Source organism: Echinops telfairi, unplaced genomic scaffold, assembly GCF_000313985.2.
Source record: "Echinops telfairi isolate 266 unplaced genomic scaffold, ASM31398v2 ScPeMD7_31;HRSCAF=116, whole genome shotgun sequence".
Lineage (NCBI taxonomy): Eukaryota > Metazoa > Chordata > Mammalia > Afrosoricida > Tenrecidae > Echinops > Echinops telfairi.
In genome coordinates this window covers 62162099-62186801 of record NW_022103928.1, presented here as the reverse complement: position 1 = coordinate 62186801, position 24703 = coordinate 62162099, and the positions used below count along the sequence as shown (strand labels likewise).

Genomic DNA, 24703 nt, shown 5'->3' with positions numbered 1-24703 from the left:
AATCCACTCCACACACCCAACAACAATCCCCCATTAGACCCCGAGCCCCGGGGAGCGACAGGTGAGCCCTGGGCTGCTCACCAGGTTGCAGGCTCAGTCCCGAACAGCAGTGGTGTCCAAGAAGCCCCTGGTGGTCTGCCCCCTTCCAGGCCATGGCCCAGAAATCCCTCTGGGACAGTCCTGTCCTTCTCCTGGGGCCGCCAGGACACAACCGCACCTAACAACAACGACAACATGAGAGGGGCAGACAGAAGCCAGACAGTCAGCCGAGAATGGGAGGGTGTTCCGAGCCAGAGCTTCTGGGGGAGCCGAGCCGAGGCTGGTTAAGACTGGCGAGGAGGAACGGTGGCCAGGCAGTGGCAGCAGCCACACAGACACAGCGCCCGGAGAGCTGACAGGTTTCCTCGACTCTGAAGCCTGTAAGGTCGCCTAACCCGGCAAAGGGACTTGAGCGATGTGGTTAAAGACCTTGTGACGTGATTCTGGTGACCCGGGTGCACGCAGCATGGTCACAAGGCTCAAATCCGAGGAGGAGAGCCGGGTCCGAGTCAGAGGGAAGAAGGAATGACCACAGAAGTGCAGAGAGACCCGAAGGTGATGAGCTGCTGACCGGGGATGGAGGGGGCAGATACAGACAGGGCATGTGGGCAGCATCCTCCTGAGGTAGGAAAAGGGAAGGAAACAGACTCTTTCCTAGAGCTTCCAGGAGAAAAGCAGTCAGCTAACACCCTGACCTCAGCCCAGTGCAAAGGACTTTGAACCTGTGACCTCCAGCAGGGTCCAATGAGAACTGCATTTGTTCTCAGCCACCACGTGGACAGTCATTTGCCACAGCATCCGCAGGGAACAAAGGCCACAGGCTATACAGGGAAAGGAGATGTTGACAATGACTCCCAGCACCCGGCTGAGTTGGAAAATGTGCAGCGGTGGCAATCAGTGAGACGGTGACCCAAGAGGACGGACGAGTTGTAGAGAAATTCCATTTTAGGGAGGCCGAGTTAGGCCCGGTTCTCTAGGGAAACAAAAGCAGGGCACGTAGGAATACATATATATATACAGTGTATGGTATGTATGTATGTATGTATGTATTTATATATATATATATGGAATATAACAGCTAATTAGTCCACACAGCAGTACAGAGGGCTCAGTTCAACTCACTTTCATGGAACAGTTAATATACTGGAAGTCCTTCAATCCACATGGGCTGCTGGGTCCAAGATCAAGGAAGCAGACAGTGGAGTCCTCCTGGGGCAAGGCAAGCAGAGTCTGCCCACAGGCAGCAAGCAGCAGGGCCAGTCATCAGCTGTCAGTAGCTTGGGAGCTTAGCGAAGCAGGCCCAAATGCGACATTGAACTCAAGCAATGCAAGGCGACAGGATCCACCAGCCTCAAGCTCAAGTGATGTACGCACCAGCAGCATGGTGAAGCCAGTCTCAAAGAAGCCTCAAGCTCTAGGGACATGATCCATGGGTTGGCTTGGCCCGTGGGTGGTGTAGCTCACAGACTGAGGCAGAGAACAAACTAAAGCAGCAGCACACCCCAGCATACTCTGACCACCAGAGAGCAGGAGAGAGGAGCGGGCCCTGCAGAGCCTTTGATCTCTTTGCCCTCCAACCAAACTGCGACCTGCTTAATCTCACACATTCCTATTGGCCAGGTTGGCACAATAAACCTAACTAACTATCACAGAGGCCAAGCTTCTACTATCCCAGTGGCCTCCTGGGAGATGTGTGCTAGAGAGCATGAACACGGAGCTGATGCTCAGGAGAGCGGTCCAGGGCAGGAATCAAATAAAGAAAGGCCGCAGCCTTGAAAGCCCCTAGATCATTGCCCTACTTCGCAGCTAACACACGGCGGCCCGAGTTGGGGTCGACTTGATGGCAACTGGTTTGTTGGGTTTTGTTCACTTTAATTTGATCTGCTGGTCTCCCGTTTCTTTTAAAGATAAGGTTAACTTCATGAGTAGTTCTATCACTCTTGTATGGTTACGAAGGACACTGTGGGGCGTGATCATTCTTATCAGCGAGAACAGGGCAGGAGAAAGAATTTAAGTTCAAATCCTAACTTTGGCCTGAGACAGCCACAATTTCTCTGAGCGTCCATTCCCTCGTTTCTAAAAAGAGCGAGTCCTCCCCTGGGTTACATGGACAGTGAATGCCTGGCGCTCTGCTGAATGCCCAGCCGCAGTCGGTGTTCCAGGAAAGGAGCCAGCGTCACTCAGAAGATGGCCAGGCTCCACATCACTTACTGTGGGGCATTTTGGTGATCAGGAAAGACCAGTCTCTGGACAGGACACCAGGGTTGGCAAAGTAGAGGGCCAGAGAGAGCCAGGCACACTTACCAGGAGATGGATCGGTCCAATAGCCAGAAGAAGGGCGTCAACCCTGCTAGCGTCCACAAAGAGGAAGCAGGATGACGGCCCTGGTGCCTCATTCTACGAGAATCGCTGTGGCCTCCACGTCAATGTGCCGCAGCGTGAGCACGGCACACCCACAATGATGAGCCCCGAGAACAGTCACAAGCCACCGAAGAGTTACAACCACGGCCACGTGTTCAGTGCTCTCCCGAGTCAGTTTTCAGAAGCAACAGAGACTTGTGTTGCTGACTACAATATGGCAGCGTGGTCGTTACATAACCTGTTGTCCATTTGAGACTTAAGAGTGAAGGGGTGGAGTTTAGCCTGCCAATCAGGTCGCGGCTTGATGGCCTAATCTGGTAGCACTAAGGGGATAAATAGCTCGCTGCAGTCGGGACACTCGTTCACTCCCTGAGAGACATTACTGACAATGAGCCTGATGGAGTTATGCTGAGGCAGCCAGAGCCCTGGAGCGGGAGGAGCCACATGGAGACCCATGCCAGCGCTGAGAGCTTCCACTGCCACTGGATCCACAAGACTTTCCACCCACTGGCCTGTGATCATCCTGCACTCAGCATCAGTGCACGTGTTTCATGAGTCTGAAGAGGGCTTTATAGACTGGTATCGGACATATGGGCTAATATTGGACTTATGGACTTGATCTGAACTGGGTTGGGATGTTTTCTCAATATTCAATTGCTCTTGTGTATAAAGCTCTTTCTTATACACATATGAGTGTCTATATGAACTTGTTTCTCTAATATATCCTGACTAACACAGGCAGCAAAGATGCAAAACACATGATCTCTGATCACTAGCAGGAAGCCCATAGCGCGTGTCAACAGCGATATACCAGCAGTGAGCACACACTATGCCCAAGACGCTGGTGATATTAACCATGTGTAAGGCATGCTCGCTGCTCCCAGAGAGAAGAGAATAATAACAAAGCAACCATTTCTGGGCACTGATGACTCTATGCCAGACACACTGTACACATATTAGGTCCAATTGAAGCAAAGCAACCCCTGTTCACTAGACACATACGGTACAAAGCCGTGGGCTCGCTCATACGGTACAAAGCCGTGGGCTCACTCATACGGTACAAAGCCGTGTACTCGCTAACGAGCAGAAGCAATAACAGAGGGACCGGGGTGGGGTAGGAGGGTGGCTGGGGAGAAGATCAACCTTGAGTTTGCACAGCTCACCACAAACACCTGTGCCCCACAAGAGACCTGTAAAAGGCCACCAGGCAAGGTTTGATGCAGAAGACCAAAGCCAATTGCTCAACCTGGGAGAGTGGACTGGTTCTACAAGACCACCTGACAGGAGGGCAAGGCTCACGCATCCCTCCCTGCGCTGGATTCAAGGGCACACGACTGGCATTTGCGGAGGCAGGCTCCGTGCGTAGCACTCTGCAGACGTCATCTCGAGAGAGCGGGAGAGTAAACTCGCAGAGGGGACTAGAAAGGTCATGTAGGAAGCAGAGACTACTGCTGCTGAAAAGGATATTCAGGCCAGAAGCCTCCGGCAAATTTCACCAGCTTTATCGGGGCTCCCGCCAAAGCCCAGAACTGCTACAGGAAACAGGAGCACAAAGACAGGGCGCCTCGTGGGAGGATGCAGATGAAAATGCAAAGGGGAGAAAATGACGGAGGTGAAACTCAAAGAGGAAGAAATCAACATCTTCAGGGAGAGAATAAGATCTTCAATGGCTTTTCCCTAAATAAAAACCAGATGACAAAACAGACACAGCAAAGGAATTGATTCAAAGAAAGCAATTGGGAGGGTGGGGGGGGGGGGGGGGGGGGGGGGGGGGGGGCAGGACATCAGGCCTGAAGGGGAGCCAACAAGCGACTGTGATTTTCTACAGGACAATGGATCGTGTGAAGACAATGGATTGTGGAGTTTTCCCACCAACTTTTGGGAGTGTGGACATACTCACCTCTGAGGTCCCTGCCTTGGAAACCAGCAGTGGCTCCACAGGGAAAGCAGGGGATTTCTACCACTCTGTATCGAGTTAAAGTCTCAGAAACCCATGGAGGATGTTCTGCCCTGTCCTACAGGGTGGCTAGGAGTCGGAGTAGACCCAGAGGCCCTGAGTTTGGCGAGAGTTTGGTGAGCTTACTGGTGGCTCTGGTTCCAGTTGGCTCTTCTGTAACAGCAGTCCCTGGTGGGTCACTGGGTCATCAGAAGGTCCCCAGTTTGAGTCTCCCAGAGCTGTCAGGGAAGTCAGGCGCAGCAAATTCCCTCCCCCCAAAACCAACCATTTGAGAACCCTCAGAAGCACCGTTCTACGCCGACCCACACTGAGCTGACTCAAGGGTCAGCATCATCCCCCACACCTCGGACCACTGCTCTGCGGAGTCACGCAGCCCAGCACCAGCCCGTCTCCCCACTCACAATGGCAGTGCTGCTGGCGTGGCAGCGGTGACCAGAGCAACGGACACTCTTGACAGCCTTGGCTCCAGTTCCCCGCCTGCTTCTGCCTGTGTGAGGAGTCTAGCTTCCCTCAGACAGACAAGGCCACTGTGATTCATCCCCAGGAAGGTGGCTGGGATTCCAGGAAACACAGTCCCATTGAGCTATCTCCCTTGAAGACGCAAGAAATGCCACCTTTCTATTGGCAAGGCAACAACGTGAGGAGCCAGCCTGCCGAGAGGGTTGCCAGGGTCGGTGGGTGCTGTCACATCCGTGTTCGATTTCTAGTGTTCCCACGTCACTCCGCAGAAATGCCCATCACTGACAGCAAGGAACCCTGCTGTCCAGCTCTCAGCCGCTAACTAAAAGGTCGGTGGTCAGAATCGCCCAGCGTCTCTACGGGTGAGGGACATGGCGGTCAGCCTTTGGGAAGACCGTGCAGCCTCGCAAACGCTCTGGGGTAGTTCAACCCTGTCCTAAAGAGCGACTAAGAGTCAGAATTGATTTGATGGCGCCAGGTGAGTGGGGCCTGTTCTTTTGACTCTTGAAGGGAGCGGACCAGCAGCCTTTATCTGGCAGGGACGCTGAGTGGATCCAAGCCACCAGATCTGAAGAGCAGCCAAGTGCTTAACTGTTGGACCATCGCTGAGCTTTTAAAAAAGTGTCCCTATCCTTCAGAGCATCCTGGGTCATTACCTCTTCTGAGAAGCACCTGCACCCTCAAGCCTCCACTGAACCCCAGCGCCTGCACTGCCTGTAGCCCTGGCTTGAAGGCACCCTACCAATACCCACTGCGCTTCCTGCCCGCAGGTTCTTAGGGCATCTCGGGTTTCCAGGGTGGATTGGCAGGACCCAGTCCCTGTGAAGTACCCTGACTTCTAAACCAGTCAAAGCTGGAGCCCTTACGGCAGCGGTTCTCAACCTGTCGCCTGATCCATAACAGGAGCAAAATTGCAGCAATGAAGCAGTAACAACAATAAATTTATGGTTGGAGGGTCACCACAACATGAGGAACTGTATTAAAGGGTCACGGCATTAGGAAGGTTGAGAACCACTGCCTTAAGGCCACCTAATTCTTGACATGCATCATTAAAGCATTGCAACAGAGACCCTTGCCAGGAACACCTCTGGGTGCCCCCCACCAAAGGCTCATTGAAGGCCTGCAGTAAGAGTCCTGACTGATGTCTGAAGCAGGATCAGATCTTGCGGCTTCTCTGCTACCTGGAGACTGCCAGAATGACAAAGGCATCTCTTCCCTTTAGCACAAACAAGCCCTTTCACAATCATATGCAGACAGCCAAGCAACACTTTAGAGAAGGTCGATGCTCCAAACCAGGAGTCACTTCCAGCACGGTCCCAAGTGTGCACAGGTGTGATGTGCTTGTTGTCAGCTGTCGCCAACGAGCGGTGAGCCCCTACGAGAGAGAACACACTGCTACCTGGACCTGTGCCACCGAGGACGCGCCGCGGCGGGTCGGCCACTGAGGTCTCCGTAGGGTTTTCACGAGCTGATCCCAGAAATGCACCAGCAGGCCCTTCTTCCTCATCCAGAGCAGCCTGGACGCTCTGCTGCCACTGGCAGAGGGGCTGGGAGGGCAGGTGGTCGCACCTGAGGTGTGCGCCCCAGAAGTAAAATCCGGGTCACCCACTGAAACCACCAATGCCAACAAGTTTTGTAAACCTATTGCCCATGCCCCTGCCCAGCTGCCGATTCTGCCCTTACAGAATGGAGCAGAACACCGCACTGGGTTTCCTAGGCGACAGTCTTCATGGAAACAGAAAGCCTCCCCCACCTCTTACTGAGCAGCTACTGGGTTTGAACTGCTGGCCTTTCAGCAACAGCCGAGCACTTTAATCACTGTGCTACCAAGACTATAGGCTCTGAGAGAACTATGAATTCTTGTTCAATAAATTAAATTAAAAGAGGGTGTTTTTTTTTAGTAATTCTGTTGAGAAATATTTTTTAAGGCTGGCCCTGGGATAAAAGGAAGTCTCACTAGTAAAAGCACAAGCAGCGCTTAGCACGGCAGCTCGTCTTCCTGAATGGGTTTCTGCATGTGGAAAGTGCCGGTGTGGACAGAGTAGCTCCTGCGGACATGGCTCCTGGTGCGGTGCAGAAATGGCCCACAGCCCTGGACCCCTCCGCCAGGAAGCACTTTGCTCCAGCACACCCCCCCTAAAGCCCGCTGGCAGTCTGAATCCCCCCATCCAGCTTCCAAACGTGGTCAGACGAGTTCAGATGTATGCGGGTTAAGGAGAACATCTCAGGTCTGGAGAAAACATCGCAAGACAATGCGGACAGACCCTACAGTCTCTTTGAGCTTAACGGTTTGGAGCTAGGCAAAGAGCGCACAACTAGAGGACGTCATCAGGTGAGTCAAAAAATAAACATTTCAATTGCCAAAATAGCTAGTTATGTGCGTTCACATCTCCATATGCACCAACACTAGCTGCTATTTTGGTACTTGCTGGAACTTGAGATTCTGCAGGATGTAGCCCCAGGCCAGGATTTTAACACAGGAATAATAAAGATACTTCATAGTACTTAGAGCAGAGCACGCGTGGCTACGGCGTTTTTAAAAGGAGAGAAGAAAAGGTCATGTGACCATCTGCCCTGTGTTTCCACATGGTAAAACCACTGTGCCCCAGCGTGACTCTGAATTTGGTGGCACTGGTGGCTGGGACAGTTGGGGTGGGTAGAGAAATGTTTATTTAAAAAACAGAACGGGAGATTCAAAGCCCATTTGAGGGGGTGTGAAGAAGACTAACTTTTTTTTGGCAAAATAAAACTGCTAATTCATAGTAGTGTTGGTCATCAAGCATGGGTTTACGTGCCTTCTCGTGTCCATCATGAATCCTGAGACACACACCTGCTATCCTCATGAAGCCCAACGTTTCCGTGTGGTATGTTAGATCAAACTTCATTTCACTGCCCCCACCACACCACTGAGATTTTCCCCCCAGCCCCATTTCTCATTTGAGCTCTCTCTCACGTTTTCTCTCTCACGTTCTCTCTCATGTTCTCTCTCTCTCTCACACTCTCTCACACACACACACACACACACACACACACACACACACACACACACACACTCCTCCTCCTGTTTCTTTCCAGGTACGCTACCACAACTCACCTCCTTCCACATCTGTGTCCTAGTCCGGTGGCCTGTGGTCAGTGCTGGACTCTGTAAAGTTCAGGGTTGCCCTTCTTCAGGAAAGGGTTCCCTATGAATTACCATGGTGACCACAGCCGCAGACTGGTCACCAGAAGGACCTGGCACCCCTCTACCCCACAACCAGGGTGAATTTTCCTCTGTGCCAGGGGACAGCAGGCAAAGCTTGAACACACGTTGTGTTGCCCCAAGTAAGCAGGGTTGTGAATTGGCAGCACGTGATGCTAAACATCATACAGCGCACAGGACAGCCCCCGCAAAACAGGCTTCTCCGGCTCCAAGTGTCAGCAGTGCTGGGCGCGAACCCGTAAGCCCACCATGGAGTGGAACCCTGGGGCGATGCCCAACAGGAAACGCCCTCAAGGGCTGGTAGCCCCGTCAAGACCAGGTGAGACCTGGTGACACCTGACTGCCGTGGGGATGCAAAGAGGGGCAGAGAACCAGAACTTGGGGGTCATCCAGCCTGGATCCACGCTTCTGAGCAAGGACACTTCCCGGGGGAAAAGTTGGCAATTCTGTAACCCACGAATGACTCTCCAAGTCAGGGGTCCTCAAACTTTTTCAACAGGGCGCCAGTTCGCTGTCCCTCAGAACCGTTGGAGGGCCGGACTATAGTTTAAAAAAAAAACTATGAACAAATTCCTATGCACACTGCACCTATCTTATTTTGAAGTGAAAAAACAAACGGGGCAAAAACACCCTGCGGACCGGATAAATGTCCTCGGCGGGCCACAGTTTGAGGACGCCCACTCCAAGTACATGATTTGACTAATGACTCTACCACACTAATGACTCCATGTACATGTTTAAACCCAACACGCAAGGCACTATGGTTTCTTTTCAGAACAGGCCCTTCGAAGCCGGCACAGACTTTTAAAGCACTAATTCTATAGGCCTGAGAGGAGCTCTGGTATGCAAGGCGCTGCCCTTGGGCTGCTAATCACAGGTCAGCAGTTCAAAACCATTGGCCCTTCCTTGGGAGAATGAAAATGCTTTCTACTCTCATAAAGATTTTACAGCCTTGGCAACCCATCGGGGCAGTTCTACTCTGCCCCACTGGGCCATTATGCGTCGGGATCAACTGAAGGGCAGTGGTGGAGGGTGAAGTCGTGTCAGGAGCCCCTTGGGCAGGCAGTTCATGAGCTTGGCTGTTAACTGAGAGGCTGCCAAATCCAGTCCGCCCAGAGGCATGCCCAGAGATGCGCTTCTAAAGCAGCAGGCTCCGAGCGCCCCTGAACACAGTCTTACCGGGGCACACAGGGCTACTGCCTCCAGGGGTCAGGGTCCACACCATGGCCACTGGTTCCTGGTGAGGATGTGTCAACAGACACAGAGATGGGAAGCAAAATAGAACCGGAAGTCCACACTTTAATTAGCTGATACATCCCTAATTCTTTTGTATTTCGAATGGAAATCTCCCTTCCCTTGTTCTGCTAGGACTCACGGAAGAGTCCCTTTGGAGTCTGTCTGCCTCGCTTCTACACACCAACGCTTCTAAGGAGCAGGGCGCTTTGTGACCCTTGGCCATGCCACTGGACATGCTGCAGATCTAGAGATGTAAGCGATAGGCATCATAATTGTCAAAGGAAAATGGGCAGAAATAACAGAAGGAAAATATTGTCTTCTCCTTAAGAAGGGGGAAAGGAAGTACATGACCCCAGAGTAAGTTCCTATGCCCCCAATATAACTATATGCATAGGGTATTTACCAAACATCTTGATACAGATAACTATTTACCTCGCATCCATGTCAGGAGCCCTAGCAGGTTACATGTGGGGCTGCTAACAACAAGGTCAGCAGTTCGAACTCACCAGCCACTCCTCGGGAGAAAGATGGGGCTTTCTACTCTTGTAAAGAGTGCCAGTCTTGGAAACCACACGTGCAGTCTTACTGTGTCTCAGAAAGATCTTCCTGACCCGATGGCAGAGTTGACCTTATCCTCTGGGTCAGAGGCTGCCAAGCTCCTTCTTAAAGGGACAATTAACAAATATATTAGGGCTAGCCAGCTCCGAGGCAAAAGAGAGGCTACGAGGCAGGTACTTGTATAACCAAGTCAAGTGTAACCTTTTTAAATGTTATTAATTTTTTTAAAAGCACTCAACTCTCAGGCCACAAAAAAAAAGAAAGAAAAAGGGTATCATTTACCAACTCCTGATCCAAATGGGCAGTCAACCTTTCTAACGTGTATTCTCAAGCCTCACTCCCATTTCTTTTTACTTTTTCCACCAGAAAAACGACACGTATATTTTCCTTTAGCAAAGAGTTTGGTCCATTTTTACATAAGTTACAGCCATTCTAACCCAAAGACACAGATAGTAACCACCAGGGATCATGTACAGAGCCTTACTGAACACTCTCCCCAAAACATTGAGACCCAAACATTGCAGACGCCCTTCCACCTGCGAGCCACCGGGAGGCACAGATAAAGGACCTCTCTCACATCCAAGTGGGTGAGAAGTCCGTGTTGCGTTCCCAGATTTTAGCCAATTATAGGAGCAGTGGAATGGGGGGTACACTACAATTATAATGTCCCACGACTGACATGGAAGAAACCTACAATGCCCACAAACACTAGGTCAAAGGTAAAGTTGGTTTGGGAGGCAGAGCTCTGATAGGCCTTGGGGTGATGATGAAATGAGGGTTTGTACAAGGCGATTAAGAACTGGGAGCAGACGGTCCAACCAGAAGTGCACTCTTGTCTATTCTCCCCGCTCCCCAAAAGGCCTCCATCCCAAGGGCTGCCTGGAGGAGGCCACACCACACCGCCACTCTCGGTTCTGTAAGCAAGCCCTTTACCTGGAAACCTAGGACTGACCAGCGGCTTCTGGGTCTCCATCAGCTCATGCCGGCGCCCAGGTGTCTGAGGACAGTCAGGGTCCATAGGGTTTCCGTTCAAACTTCTTATCGAGCCCTGGGTGCAGGGCCCAGCATCAGCTCTCAATCCACCACGTCCTACACATCGCACTTCAGCCCACGCGGCCACGGGGGCTTCACCGCCTTCTCGGGAGCAAGGACCGAGTGCACTCCGACCTTCCGCCTTCCCGCTAGCAGTGAGCGGACTGTGAGCATTCTTCCTCTGCCCAGAGCCTTCCGTGCCGTCTGTTGGGCCCTGCACCCTGCCTGACCTCACAGACAGCAGTCCTCAAGCAATAGGTCCAGAAAAGAATCTGCGCACGTACGCTCTATCTTTTTTCGGTTTTCGAATTCACAGAGAAAATCTCTCTGAACAAGGGCTCAGAGGAGTTCAGGGTGCTCGTCTCTGGTCAGCCTTGGATGAGGTTGGAATCCTTTGCAGTATCTGTTATTCTCAACCTTCCTCACCCCACGACCCTTTCATGCGGCTCCTGATGGGGGTGCTGACCCCCAACCATAACATTATTTTCGTTGCTACTTCATCGCTGCCATTTTGCTACTGCTATGAATTGGGCGACCCTTGTGAAAAGGTCATGCAACCCCCAAAGGGTCGTGACCCACAGGTTGGGAACAACTGCTCGAGACGCTGGTAAGGACAAGGTGTGCAGAGCCGGCAGGTGGCGTGTTGCATCCCAGCTCCAGGGCTTCCTGAGCTGTGAGCTGGACCGGCCACGTCGGCACTCCTTTGGTGAGCTGTCAAGTGTTCTCGCGGTGACGCCACTCGGGCTCCTGACCGCTCACGACTGTGGTTCAATTGATGGGGCACCTGTGTCCTTGGGTTTTCCAGTGATGATGAGGGAGGTCAGCTGTCAAAACAATCCTCCCCAAAGAGCAGGCAGACCGAGGGTTAGAGGGACAGGGCAGGGGAGAGGCGGGCAGTCCTCAGAGGCTCTGATAGTCTCGCCCTTCCCTGGAAACTTGCTAGCCCAGCCACCTTCTAGTCTCAGCAGGTTCCAAAATGCCTTGTGCCCAAGGACTCCCTGAGCCTTCCCCCACCTCCGATCCCACAAAAGGCTGGCAATCACACTCATGGAAATCAAGACGGGGAAAAGCCAGCACCATCTCGGGGCGGCAGGCAGCAAACTGTGAAGTGTGTTTCCGAAGGAGAGGCAGGGCTGAGGACACAGAGCAGCGTGAAGGCACCCCCGTGTCATCAGAAACGGAAGGGCGGGTGGACGTGGTCAGGTCCTTCGGACTTGCTGTCAGTCAGGGGTCCAGGGAGAGCACTTCTCTTTGAAGACCACCATGAGCACGCCTCCCACAGGGCACATCCAGGTGCGCGTCAGCCACGCCACACTCACTGTGCCCATGCCCACTGGCTTCCCAGCTGTCTGGGTTTCCCAGAGCTGCCGTGGAAACGCAATGCCCAGCTGGCTGTCTCGAAACCACAGAACTTTATCCTCTAGAGCAGGGGTCCTCAAACTTTTTAAACAGGGGGACAGTTCACTGTCCCTCAGACCCGCTGGAGGGCCGGACTATAGTTTAAACAAAAAACTATGAACAAATTCCTATGCAAGCTGCACATATCTTATTTTGAAGTAAAAAACAAAATGGGGCAAAAACACCCAGCAGGCCGGATAAATGTCCTCGGGGGCCGCATGTGGCGTGTGGGCTGTAGTTTGAGGACCCCTGATCTAGCAGTTAGAAGTTCCGGAGTCAGTTCCGGGGTTCGTCCCCACAGTTCTGGAGCCTATAAGTCGAGTACCAGAGTGTCCACAGGGTAACTCTAGCTGCGGACCAGAGAGCGAATCTGCCTCATGCCTCTCTATCTGCAAGCTTTGTGCGATGGCGGCCTCCTGGACGTGGGCAGCATCACTCCCACCTGACCATCTCCACGTGGCTCGCTTCTCACCAAGCCTCCCTCTGCACGCGTGTCTTCTCTCTTAGTATACCCGCCACACTGGATTAGGACCCACCCCTCCAGCAGGATGCTGTGCTCCTGATTCCATCTGCATTTGCTCAGGTGGTCCAGCGGGTTCCGACCCGCTGTCACCCTTTGTACAACAGGACAAAGCACAGCCCCGCCCTGGACCATCCTCGCCATCGCAATGCTGGAGCCGCTGCTGACAGCAGCCACTGTGTCACTCCTTCTTGTTAAGGGTCTTCCTCTTGTTCGCCGCACATCTACTTTTCGAGGGACGGGGTCTCCTGATCATGTGAGCAAAGTACTCGAGACAAAGTCTTGCCAGCTTTGCTTCTAAGGAGCCCTCCGGGTCCACTTCATCCCAGACAGATTTGTCTGTCCTTCTGGGAGTTCACATGCCTTCCTGGCCATCGCCATCATTCAAATGCACCTTCAGTCCTCCTTATTCAATGTCTGCTGAAACCCGATCACCTGGGTGCATCGGATCCTATTAGCAATATCAGCATCACGGCAGCACACCAGCCAGCACAGTATGGCAAAGGGACAGACAAGTGGTGGCCATCTCCTCTTGGGGGAAACAAACCACCCCATCTCACCCATGGTTCGAGTCCTGCCCTATCATCTCCCAGCCATGCTCCACCCATCCCCCCGGTGCTGTGACTCTCCCTGCCTTCGAAGGACAGGTGTGGGGAGGAGGTGGTTGTCGGTTCTGCCCCCTGCTGCCCACCGCTGCAGCTCCGCCCGAGGACCACAGCTCCCGCCAGGAGAAAGAGCAGAGCGCCGAGTGGCGGGGAGACGTGCAGACGCAGCAGCCACACAGAGGGGCTCAGACATCCGCCCCAGGGCTTGCTCCGTGTAGCTGAGGACAAGGGCTTACCTGAGTAATGTGGATGATGGCCAGAGTATCACTAGGGCTGCACCTGGACAGGATCAGCATCGAGAGCTGTGAGCCCCTGGAGGAGACCACATGCTTTCCCACGCTCACAAGACCCCGCATGCGGGAACCAATGGCGGACAACACACATTTCTCTGTCTGAAAAAAGGGAATTCCAGTGACAGGGACTTTGGAAGCTACTGCTTCACTATGAAAAATGATGCCAGAGATAAAATAAAATACGTGGCACTTATTCAATCCTCAGGGGCCTTTCCAATCAGCAGAATGAACTGCAGAGCATTCTCCAGGTATTCTCAAGCTTGTTGTTTTTGTTTTCTTCATCAAGTGGCAGTTACATGTCTACTGTCAACTCGAGAAGGGTTCTGAAGTCTAGCCTGTCAATCAGCACAGCTTGATGACCTCATTTGGAGGCGTAAAGGACATAACTAGCTCACTGGAGGCGGGACACACTCTCTGCTTCATCTTCCTGCTGAGAAGCCACACGGAGCTATGCTGATGGAGCCAGAGCCCTGGAGCTGGAGGAGCCACATGGAGACCCACGCCAGCGCTGAAATGCTTCCACCGCCACTGGACCCACATGACTTTCTACCCACTGACCTGTGATCTTCCTGCATTCTGCGTCATTGCATGTGTTGTCCGAGTCTGAAGAAGGATTTATAGACTGGTATTGGATATACGGGCTAGTATCAGACTTATGGACTTGATCTGGACTCAGCTGGGGTGTTTTCTCAATATACAATTACTCTTTGATATGAAGCTCTTTCTTATATACATATGAGTCTCCCTGGATTTGTTTCTCTAGTCCACCCAGACTAGCACAATTGAGATATATATTTGAACACCTACCAACCACAGTTGAGACCGGGGAGTAATGATGGCATGTCACCAATGACACGGAGTCAGTGCCAGCTCTGGGAGGCCCTGCATGGAAGAGCAGGTGGGCACTCCCTCCAGAGTTCCCAGTGGCTGGTTTGCAGAAGCAGCTCGCTGGGCCTTTCTTCCAAGTGGCTCCTGGAGAACTACAAACCACGGATCTTCCCCGTTAGCAAGCCAGAGAAATCCATCACTACTGAATCCATCCCTACTCATAACGATGCTGCAGGAGAGAGGAGTACTTCCCCTAAGATCTCCACGGCTGTGTTAGGCTGGTGCTCACCCACCAGAACAGCCAGGGACTCTGTGATCAAGTAAGAACTGTTCTATATTTCAATCGCAAGTACGAAGTGCAGAAAACAACCCATGCAAGATCCATGCAAATAGCTACTATGGTTACACGGTCATTTGTGTTTGGGATTATTTTCTGTGATCTGCTTTGTTGGTAGAAACAGGATATATTGGATCTACAGGGTCAGCATTAGAAATGCCAACACCAGCAAAATCATGACTTGGCTCTTCTCCATCAGCAAAGTCAGAAATAAGCATGTATTAAAAAGACAGAGGCCAGATGGGGTTGTGAGAGAAAGGGGCCGGAGTGGAGTTCAGAGGCTGGGGCAATGATTAGATGGTGAGAGTTGAGCTGTCAGGAGAAGGTCTATGAGTTCAAGCCATATGACATCACATCCTTTGCCTTGGTAGCTTTTCCACTGGCCTGAGGACAACCTGGTCCCTGTACCAGAAGACACAGAACTAGGGTTCCCTTGTCCCTTCTTTGCCAGCCCACAGCAAAAAGGGGATATCATCCCCAGGTTCCTGGGGGTTTTGCTCAGCCTGGGTTAATAACAGCTGGGGCTCCTGTAGTGGGAGTGTTCACTCGCCCCAGCGATCAAAGACAGTCGCTCTGCGCATTGGGACTAGAAGACCCACAGGAAAAACAGGTGTGCAGATCCTTACCCTACACATACCTTACAGCCGGAGTCCTCAGACCCGACTGTCTCCCACAGGACCAACTGAGGGACGTGCTAAGGAGGGTTGGGTGCAGGAGGATCCTGGTCTGCAGATGCACTTTTCTCCAGTGAGATCATAGTATTGTAGATACCAAATGGCTACAACCGCTTCCTGGGACAACACATGCTCTGCAGAAAAAGCAAGAGAGCAAGGTGCGCCCTGCCAGCGTCCAACAGCGCCGCATCAAACCCCCCTAGGTGCACCTGCTCGGAGCCCCTGGTGAGTCGTGCTGAGGTAAGCCAGCTCTGGGCATGCATTAGTAGCATATCAGTGGCAGTGCCCAGGCAAGGGTTTAGAGCTTCCAAATAGAGTTGAATTCATAATATCCATCATTTCATTTAGTGTGCTTTGGATGGAAGTTCACAGAGCAAAGTTATTTTCCACCCAGCAATTTTTGCGCCTTCTAGTCCCCGGCCTTGGCTGCAGTCCCTCAATGTGGCTGAAGCTCCCCCACCCCCTGCTTCCTGCAGGCTTCCCATCCCAACTGTCTCTCTGTCCTGCCTTCTGCACTTGTTTCCTTGGCAAATGCCGCCGCCCTAGGCCTCATATGACTGGCGGTGCTGCTGCATGCGCGCCTCACCAGTCTCTTCTTGGCGGCTAGCTGACCCTGGGAGCTGGTTACATGCAGCTATATGACTGAAGGGTGTCTACGAGGCACAGTCTTGGGGTTCCACCAATCCATCAGATCCAGAAATCTACATTTTTCTCCTACACTGGTCAGGACCTTGGGCCCTTCTTCAGAGAGGCCAGCAGTGGTCACTGGCTGACAGTTCTGTTCTTGTCTTTCCTGCCAGGGAAGCACCCCCAGCCTTTCCAAGATGATTAGAGACCGCAAAACACTGAAGCAAACTAGCCAGCGTGGAACTCATGCCAACGGCGAGGCCCCTGACAGAATGGGCTAGACAATTCCCGGCCCGAGAGCGGGAGCTGATGTGCGGCCCCACACCTCTGCCTGAAAAGGAACTGTTCAATCAGGAGCACTCTGTTTTCCAACACTGACCCAGCCACCCACCCACCCCACGCTGGCCAAGCTGTGCGGGAGGAACAGGGGATCAGGAGCACACTGACCCTACAGCCTCAAATACGTGCAGAATCCGGCTTTTGATTCATTTGAATCCACATGCTTCAGGTAATGTCTTTATTCTCGCCGAGGTCTTCTTTGGTTGAGACAAAAAGCAGGAAGCCAGATTTTCCCACTAAAATAAATGAATCAAAATATGCTAACCAGAAGAGCATTAAAAAAGCAGCAAAGAACGTGGCAACGGCTTACCATACGCTTTGTCTCACGGAATAACTAATGAAGGAAGTTACCCAGCTATCTGCTGTGGGAAACAACTGTTTGCGTATTATTATTTATTTTCTAGGTTGCAGATTAAAAGCACAATTGTTATTGCCCCAGATAACATTTTTCTAAAGTGGGTTACAAGGCAGGGCAGAGCGTCCAGGGACAGGTGTACGTGCGCCCGTGAAGCTCATCACCTGTGGACGCCGCCATGGTCTTTGAGATGAACCCAGCGATGCATATACTGAAAAGCCCAGGAGTCCTGTGGAGCCCAGCATGCTCCACAGTATTCTCAGTCCCCAGCCCCTCTTCCTAACAGACCCCAAAGAGCCCTGGGGCGCTGCTGTGAAGCCTCCCGCTGCTAACGGCAGAGGCAGCGGTTTGGGTGCTGCAGAGCTCCGTGCACACCTGCTACTGCTGTGAACGCAGCTTTGGAAAGCCCATCGGGCCCTGAGTCAGCACTGACGCAAACGCACGCACACACCCATCTCGACGGCCCTTGAATGGCCTTTCTGCAGGTCAAGAAAGGTGTGTTAGACAAGAAGGGAAATTCTGGAAGATTCTGGAATCAGTCAGATGCGATTCCCTGCTTGGGCACTTATTCCCCCATGTGACGTCAGACAAGCTCCGTAATGGCACTGCCCCCGTGTAACGCAGCAGTGTTTGGTGCCTGGGTGTCTGACCCTCTACCAAACACCGTTTTGAAACAAACCCCCAACTCTGCAGTCAACAGCACACCAGGTCGCACGGCTCCTCTTCTGTCCGGGCACTGGAGGTCCACAGTGGAGGGGAGGCGAGGACCGTTCTCTGTGCCACTTTGAGAGTTATCTATTGCATCAAGGCATCCCAAAGCACATCACCTCACACAAGAGACATGGCTCATCTCACAGTTTTGGTGGATCGGCAGGGGTCCTCTGCTGCATCGTCTCCGAGAAGCCTGCAGCCCGGGGGTCAGTCCGGGTCAGAAGGCTCCATCTGTGAGCCCCTTTGAGTGGGCTCTGGAAGTATCCAGTTGCCTGTGAACCTTCGGGCCGAAGAATTCAGCTCCTCCCTGGCTGTTGGTTGGCGAACTGCCTCACTTCCTTTCCATGTGGGCCTCTCGCACGGGGCAGCTCCTTTCATCGAAGTGTACAAGCCTGAGAAGGCAGTCACAACCCCATGTGACTTAACCACGGGACCACAGGGGCGGGGGCGCGGAGGTGGCGGCAGATCCCATCACCTCTGCTGCCTTCTGTTGGTTAGAGGCAAGTTAACGGAGTCACCCTCTCTCTGCTCAAGAGGAAGGATCACACAGGGACATGAATATCAGGAAACAGGATCACAGGGACCCTCTGAGGTGGGGGGGTGGGCCTCCTCTTGGCATATAGATGGGAAGACACGGCCCGGAAAAGATCATTAAGGGTCTCAACAGGAAGCCAAGCCGTGGACGGTGCACGCATGCTGTCTCGTGGAAACAGGGTGAGAAAGAACACGTAAGAAGGGCATGAAAGTTCGTTCAAGGGCACTAAAGGCTGCTCACCTGTTCAAAGCCAACACAGTGGACCACCCAGGAAACCCTGGGCACGCTTGGCAGCAGCCAGTCCCCACGTGGAACTCGAGACGTCTGAAAGAAGGGCTGCCTACTCCATCAGACACTGACCACCAGGACCTCTCCAGTGCTCCAGAAGTAACCTCCCTCAGAAGTTCCATGGCTTGTTATGGAAGAAGGTGAAAATATATCTCCTGCCCTCTTACTGCTTACTGCTTTCGGCTAGATCCGTGTCGGCCCACAGCAGGGTTGCCTCCCTGGCTCTTGTGAGACCCATTGCCACCACAGGGGGGACGTGGACACTGTGGAAGCATCAGACCTTGGCTGTCCCCCGCATGCTCTCCATACGTTCTCTCCAACTCTGCTCAGACTCTGGGCGCCCCAACATTCAAAGACAGGAAGAACCCCTGGAGACTGTCTCTGAAAGACTTTCCTCCAACTCAAAGGATGTGACCTACTATGCGTTGAAAACATAACAATGCTTAGAACACCTGGGACTGGTCTATGCGAATGCAGGCGCAGATGATCTTAAACCGGAGCATCCTAATTTCATTGTACAGTTTCTCTTTCTCTCCTGCACATTCCCCTTCTTTCCCAGAGCATCCCTGAGCCTCGCCTGCTGCAGTCCCTGCCCTGACTCGGCTCTGAGGATGCAGCGCCTCACTGCTTCTTCTTCTACAGCAGTGGTCCTCAGCCCTCCTAGCGCTGAGACCCTTTCAGACCAATCCCATGGGCTGGTGGCCCCCCAACCGTGACATTATGTTCGTTGTTACTTCATCACTGCCATTTTGCTACTGTGATGAACTGTCATGTAAATATCCGATCTGCAGGATGTATTTTCATTGTCACAAATTGAACATAATGAAAGCATAGTGATTATTCACAAAAACAATATGTAATCGAATATTGTGAAATATTTATTTCAAATGACAAATCAATGCCATTGTGTCTTGAAGCATGGTGTAGCATGGGTAAGTCTTCACACCGGGTACACATATGTGGGCGTATCTGCATGTGGGCGGACCCACCTGGAGACTGATAAAGGAACGGTGGTGTCTCAGTTCCTACGACCACTGGAAATATATAGGCGACCCCTGTGAAAGAGTCCTTCAGTCCCCAAAGGGGCTGAGACCCACAGGTTGAGAACCGCTGTTTTAGAGCATAGGTTCCCAACGCATTTGGCCTACGACACCCTTCTCAGAAAACATATTATCACTCAGCACCTCCTGGCTTTTAAAATCTGCTGTTTATACGTCACGATAAGGCAGTGGTGTCTGCTTCTGATAGCCCTCTGGATGGTCCAGTGCCCCTTGGCAGCTGATAACACCCGACTCGGCCAACACTGCTTTTCAGAGATGGTAGTTGGTACAGTTACAACTGGAAGTGCACCTCCACTAGAAGGAGCACCAGTGTAGACCACCCGGAGCTGACCGAGACAGGCCCCCTGGGGGACCCCGACACACGGTAAACAGTAATGCAGCATGCCTGCGTCAAACAGGGGGGCAGGAAGTCGCCGGATCCCAGTGTGAATGTGGGGAGCAGGGAGGGAAGTTAAGAAACACTTGGCGGGGAGCTTTCTGACGGCGCTCGCTACCCACCCGCTTGTGAAGCACACAGTGCTGACAGACTCATAACCTTTTTTTGAATGGCTTTGGAGAAACAGAGGGAAGGCGCTTACCTCTCTCAGGTGGATGTTCTCCTTCTCCTTCTGGTCTAAAATCACCTCCAGGTGGCTGACCTGGGACTCGGCCTCGGCCACCCGCCGCGTCTGCTCCGTGTCCTCCTCCAGGCTCTTGGACGGCAAGCCCCGGCTCTGCAGCATCTCCAGCAGCTTCTTGATGGACTCGTCCCGGGCGTTGAGCGTCTGCTTCTGCGTCTCGATCCGCAGCTCCATCTCCTCCAGCGTCTTCCGCAGCAGGAACAGCTCCTTGGCCTGCCGGTCGTGCTCGGCCTGCAGACGCCTGAAGTTCTCCTCGGTGAGCTCGATGGTGAAGTGCTCCGGCCCGCGGTGGCCGCTCTCCTGCTGCAGGAGGTGGTTGAGGTCTCGCTGCGTCCGCAGCTCATCCTGCAGGGCTTGGATGGTCAGCTGCAGATGCTGCCAAGAGAAAGGCGGGGCGGAGGGGAGAGAGAAGGGAGACACGGTCAGGCCTCTGTGTGCCAGCTCTCGGCCCGACCGCCCGTGACAATGGGATGGCAATCGTGAGGTCTGGAAGACCAGCCGTGAAGTCCTCCACGGCGATTTCGGAAGCATGGGGCAGCGCATGGAGAAGGGGAAATTAAGTCGATGGGTGCCCTCCAAATGTCTGAGGAGAGATGTACACAAACACGGGGCAGTGGATTAGTGCCAGTCACAGGGGAGATCACACATCTACAGTCTTAGTTGAGGACGTGGAAGAGGTTAGGGGACACTTTCTCAAGCACACCTCTCCTGATGCCCACAGTACTCTGGACCAGCATCCCTCGTTTCCTGGAGGGGCCGGTTCTCACTTCGACCACGTGGGAATGTTCCATCATCAATGCATGTCCATGTGTACATGAAGGTCACAGCATCCACAAGTAGACACACACAAGGGTGTTTGGGGCTTGGGTTTTGTGGGGGAGGGTTTACAAGTCAAGCTAGGAGCAGGTTTGGCAGACAGGATTGCTACAGCTGCAAGCAAAAGGGGACAGAGCAGACAGACAGACACACTCAAACACGGGGTGGAGGCACACAGAGAGCGGCAAACAGTGGACAAACCTTGGTTCTTCGGGCGTCCAGTAACTGAACAGCATGGGAAATGAAAAAAAAAAAAGGAAAGGAAAAAGAAAAAGAAGCAAAAAATCAACACAAAGAAAAGTCCATTGCAAGCGAAGCTATTCAACAGAACAGACGCATCCACACCAAGTCCTGCACAGGGAGGGACGGGAAAGGGACGCCGGTCCCCTCCCCCAGCGAAGCCCCTACGCCACACAGACCGGCTGGTGTTTGCCGCACAGAACCAAACGGAAAGCAAGCGTGAGCGCTACACCGTCTTTTGATTTCCTTAAGCCCAGGGACCCGGACCGGGACAGCTGTGGCTCCAGGGAGGGAAGCACACCATTGCAGAAACGCTTGCATAGTACCCCAGCCGCCCACCGTTTTAACCAAAACAGTGAAAATGCCAGAGAAACAATACTGTCACCAGTCGGCAGGAGAGGCACCCTGTGTGAAGGCAGCTGTTGAGTTCAGTACTGTGCCCCACTGTCCCCCCCAGGGCTGTCCCCCCAGGCTGGTAAGAGCAGGGGCCACAGGCTTTGATGCCTCTGTCCCGGGCACTTCATGTACATGGAATCCCACACGAGATGATCTTCTATGTCTGGCTTCTCTCACTCGGCCTAAGGTTTCCAAGAGCAATCCATTTTGTAGCATATCTCAACACTGCATTCCTTTTTGTGGCCGCCTAAGAAGCCGGATCCATGGACCTACCACTCCGTGTACTCGTTCCTCAGTGATGGGTACACAGGCAGGCTGCTTCCACTGCTTGACCATGATCTTAGCTGCCGTGAACATTCACGGGCAAGCTTCTGGGTGGACGTGTGTTCTCATTTCGTTTGAGTATCTGCATAGGACAGAATGGCTGGGTCATATGGTGGCTCTTAGGCTCGGCTCGTGAGGAATGGGTGGAGTTTTTTCCACGGTCGTGGAAGCAGACCACGGGCACCCCTTGTCATCACCCCAGCAGTGTCTGTTGGAGGAGTTTCATTTCCTCGCACTTCTACCAAAACCAAACCCCAAACCACAGGTCATGTCTGTGTCTCTGGTTATAGCCATCCTCACGCGAGTGAACAGCAGCCCAGGTGGTGGTGGCAGGTCAATGTCGGGTTACTAATCACAAGGTGAGTGGTTCGAACCCAGGAGCCACTCGGTGGAGAGAATGAGGCTATTGACATGTCCCTGTGAAGATCTGCCGCCTGGGAAACCCTACACAGGACTGCTACGAGTTGGGATGGGGTTCTTTGGCTTAGTGGTTGACAGGCCTGTCACTGTGGCTCTGGTGCATCTCTGATGACTCACTCACTACCACTGAGTCAGTTCCCACTCATCTAGACCAGTGGTTCTCACCCTTCCTAACGCCGCAACCCTTTCATACAGTTCCTCATGTGGTGGTGACCCCCCACAACCATAGAATTATGTTTGTTGCTACCTCATCACTGTCATTTTACTCCTGTTATGAATCAGGCGACCCCTGTGAAAGGGTTGCTCGATCCCCAAAAGGGTCACAACGCACAGGTTGACAACCGCTGCCCTAGATGATACGGAGAACTGCCCCTGTGGGTTTCCGTAACTGTAAATCGCCATGAGAGGAGAAAGCCTCATTTCTCCTACAGAGCAGCTGCAGTTTCCAACTGCTGACCTTACGATTAGCAGCCCAATACCCCATGAGGGATCCTCTTTGATGAGCCATGTGAAATATGGGTTCATGTGCTTACTGGCCAGTTGTATATCTTACTTGAAAAAAAAATTAACATTGTGACTCATCAAACAACCCAAATGTCTACCAACTAAGGAATGGAGAAACAAAATATTGTATAGCCACCCAATGGAATATTATTCAGCCATGAACAAGAATGGAGCATTGATGCATGCTATGACACAGATGAACATTGAAAGAAACATACGGAACACGGAATTAAACATATGGAAGCAGGCAGTCACCACAGACCATATATTGCATGATTCCTTTATATAAAATTCTAAGACTACATAAATCTATAGAAACATAAAGTAACTGTGGCAGTTACATAAACTCCTGCCAACTTGTGAAGGGGTGGAGTCTAGCCTGTCAATCAGGTTGCAGCTCGATGACCTCATTTGGAGGCACATCAGAGATAAATAGCTCACTGGAGACCAGATACCCTCACTCCCTGCAAGATATTACTGTTGACAAGCCACGTGGAGCTATGTGGATGGAGTCTGAGCCCTGGAGCTGAAAGAGCCACGTGGAGACCCACGCCAACACTGAGATGCTTACACCACCACTGGATCCACAAGACTTTCCACCACTGGTCTGTGATCTTCCTGGATTCCGTGTCATTGCATGGCTGTGTGAGTCTAAAGAGGAACACATGGACTAGTATCGACATATGGGGTATTATTGGACCTATAGACTTGATCTAGAGTGGGCTGGGATGTTTTCTTAATGTACAATTAATTGCTCTTTGATATAAAGCTCTCTCTTACACACATATGAGTGGCTCTGGGGTTGTCTCTCCAGTCCACCCAGACTGACACAGTACCTCAGTGGTCACCAAGGACTGGGGCTGTGACTTAGGGAGAGACTGCCAACGAGGCCTAGGCTTTTCTTTGTTTGGGGTGGCGAGCGCGAACGCAGTCCCCCGACCACCACAAATTATGCAGTCGAGTTTCCCACATTTGGGGAAACCGCAGGGGTCAGCACATCCGGAGTGCGATGGATAAGCCTCACCCTGGGAAAACCACCTTCGTGATCATGGTATCTCACCTGCCAGGTAAGTATGGCCTAGGCTTCTTTTAGGGTGATGACATTTTTATGGAATTAAAAATGATGATGGTTATACAATTTTACAAATATACTAAAAACAATTAATTTTTACCCACTAATACAGTAAATTTTATAGGATATTTGCTGTATTTCAATAAAGCTCTTATCATAAAAAGAGAGGTGAGACTGTTTAGTACTAGGATCCTCCTCTAGCAGCCTCCGACCACAGACCATGCCCAACAAAGTCCACAGGAGTGGCCACAGCTGTGGGTCCAGCAACATGGCCGTGGCAAAGTTCTCAAGCTCGTGACTTGGCAGATGTCCCCAAACCTTGTAAACATTCTTCACAATGACAAGTTGTTGTCCCTTGAAGGTAATTTGGATTTCTGAGATGATACAAGTTTACTTGGAGATAAACAGATGAATCTGGACGACCAGACTAGAAATGACCTTTTCTGAGAGAGACAAAAATAAGACTGCTTTTTCTTCCCGCGGTCCATAAACTGGCCAGAAGAGAATTCCAAAGAGAACCGGAAAACTGCTTTGAGAAGAGTCAACGCCGCTAGGATCACAGCTCTGACAGGAGTCGCCCCTCTGGGTGAGAAAGTGGCCTGTCCCCCTGACCACTCGTTTCCATATTTGAAAACTGGGGATAATCATAATGGCCACTTGGCAAAGTTCCTACGAAGAATGACGTAAGGCAAATCAAGGCCAGGTATGGTAAGGAGGAGCAGGAAGGGAGGGAGGAACGTAGTCAGTTAAGAAGCAAGGGACGGAGGATTGGATGAAGAATGATGGCAGATAAGGAGCAAGGAGAGAGAAGGCAGGGTGAGAGAGAAGGCAGGGTGAGAGAGAAGGCAGGGTGAGAGAGAAGGCAGGGTGAGAGAGAAGGCAGGGTGAGAGAGAAG

The 24703-nt window shown here is 52.2% G+C and overlaps 1 protein-coding gene, 1 non-coding gene and 1 pseudogene across 5 annotated transcripts in view; 1 reads left to right on the top strand and 2 right to left on the bottom strand.

The window, feature by feature from the left end:
* LOC115869539 overlaps positions 1-15511 on the top strand; it is a 30634-nt pseudogene extending 15123 nt beyond the window's left edge.
* Positions 1-24703, bottom strand: part of ERC2 (ELKS/RAB6-interacting/CAST family member 2) — a 987816-nt gene that overhangs the window by 807275 nt on the left and 155838 nt on the right. For all 4 annotated transcript variants that reach the window (XM_030885545.2, XM_045290032.1, XM_045290033.1 and 1 more), the window contains exon 2: positions 19994-20410. In XM_030885545.2, the coding sequence (XP_030741405.2) occupies positions 19994-20410 (417 nt within the window). The remainder of the gene's footprint in view (positions 1-19993; positions 20411-24703) is intronic.
* On the bottom strand, positions 23646-23810 carry LOC115869608. Its single transcript, XR_004046276.1, has one exon. It is a non-coding gene; the product is annotated as a U1 spliceosomal RNA (small nuclear RNA).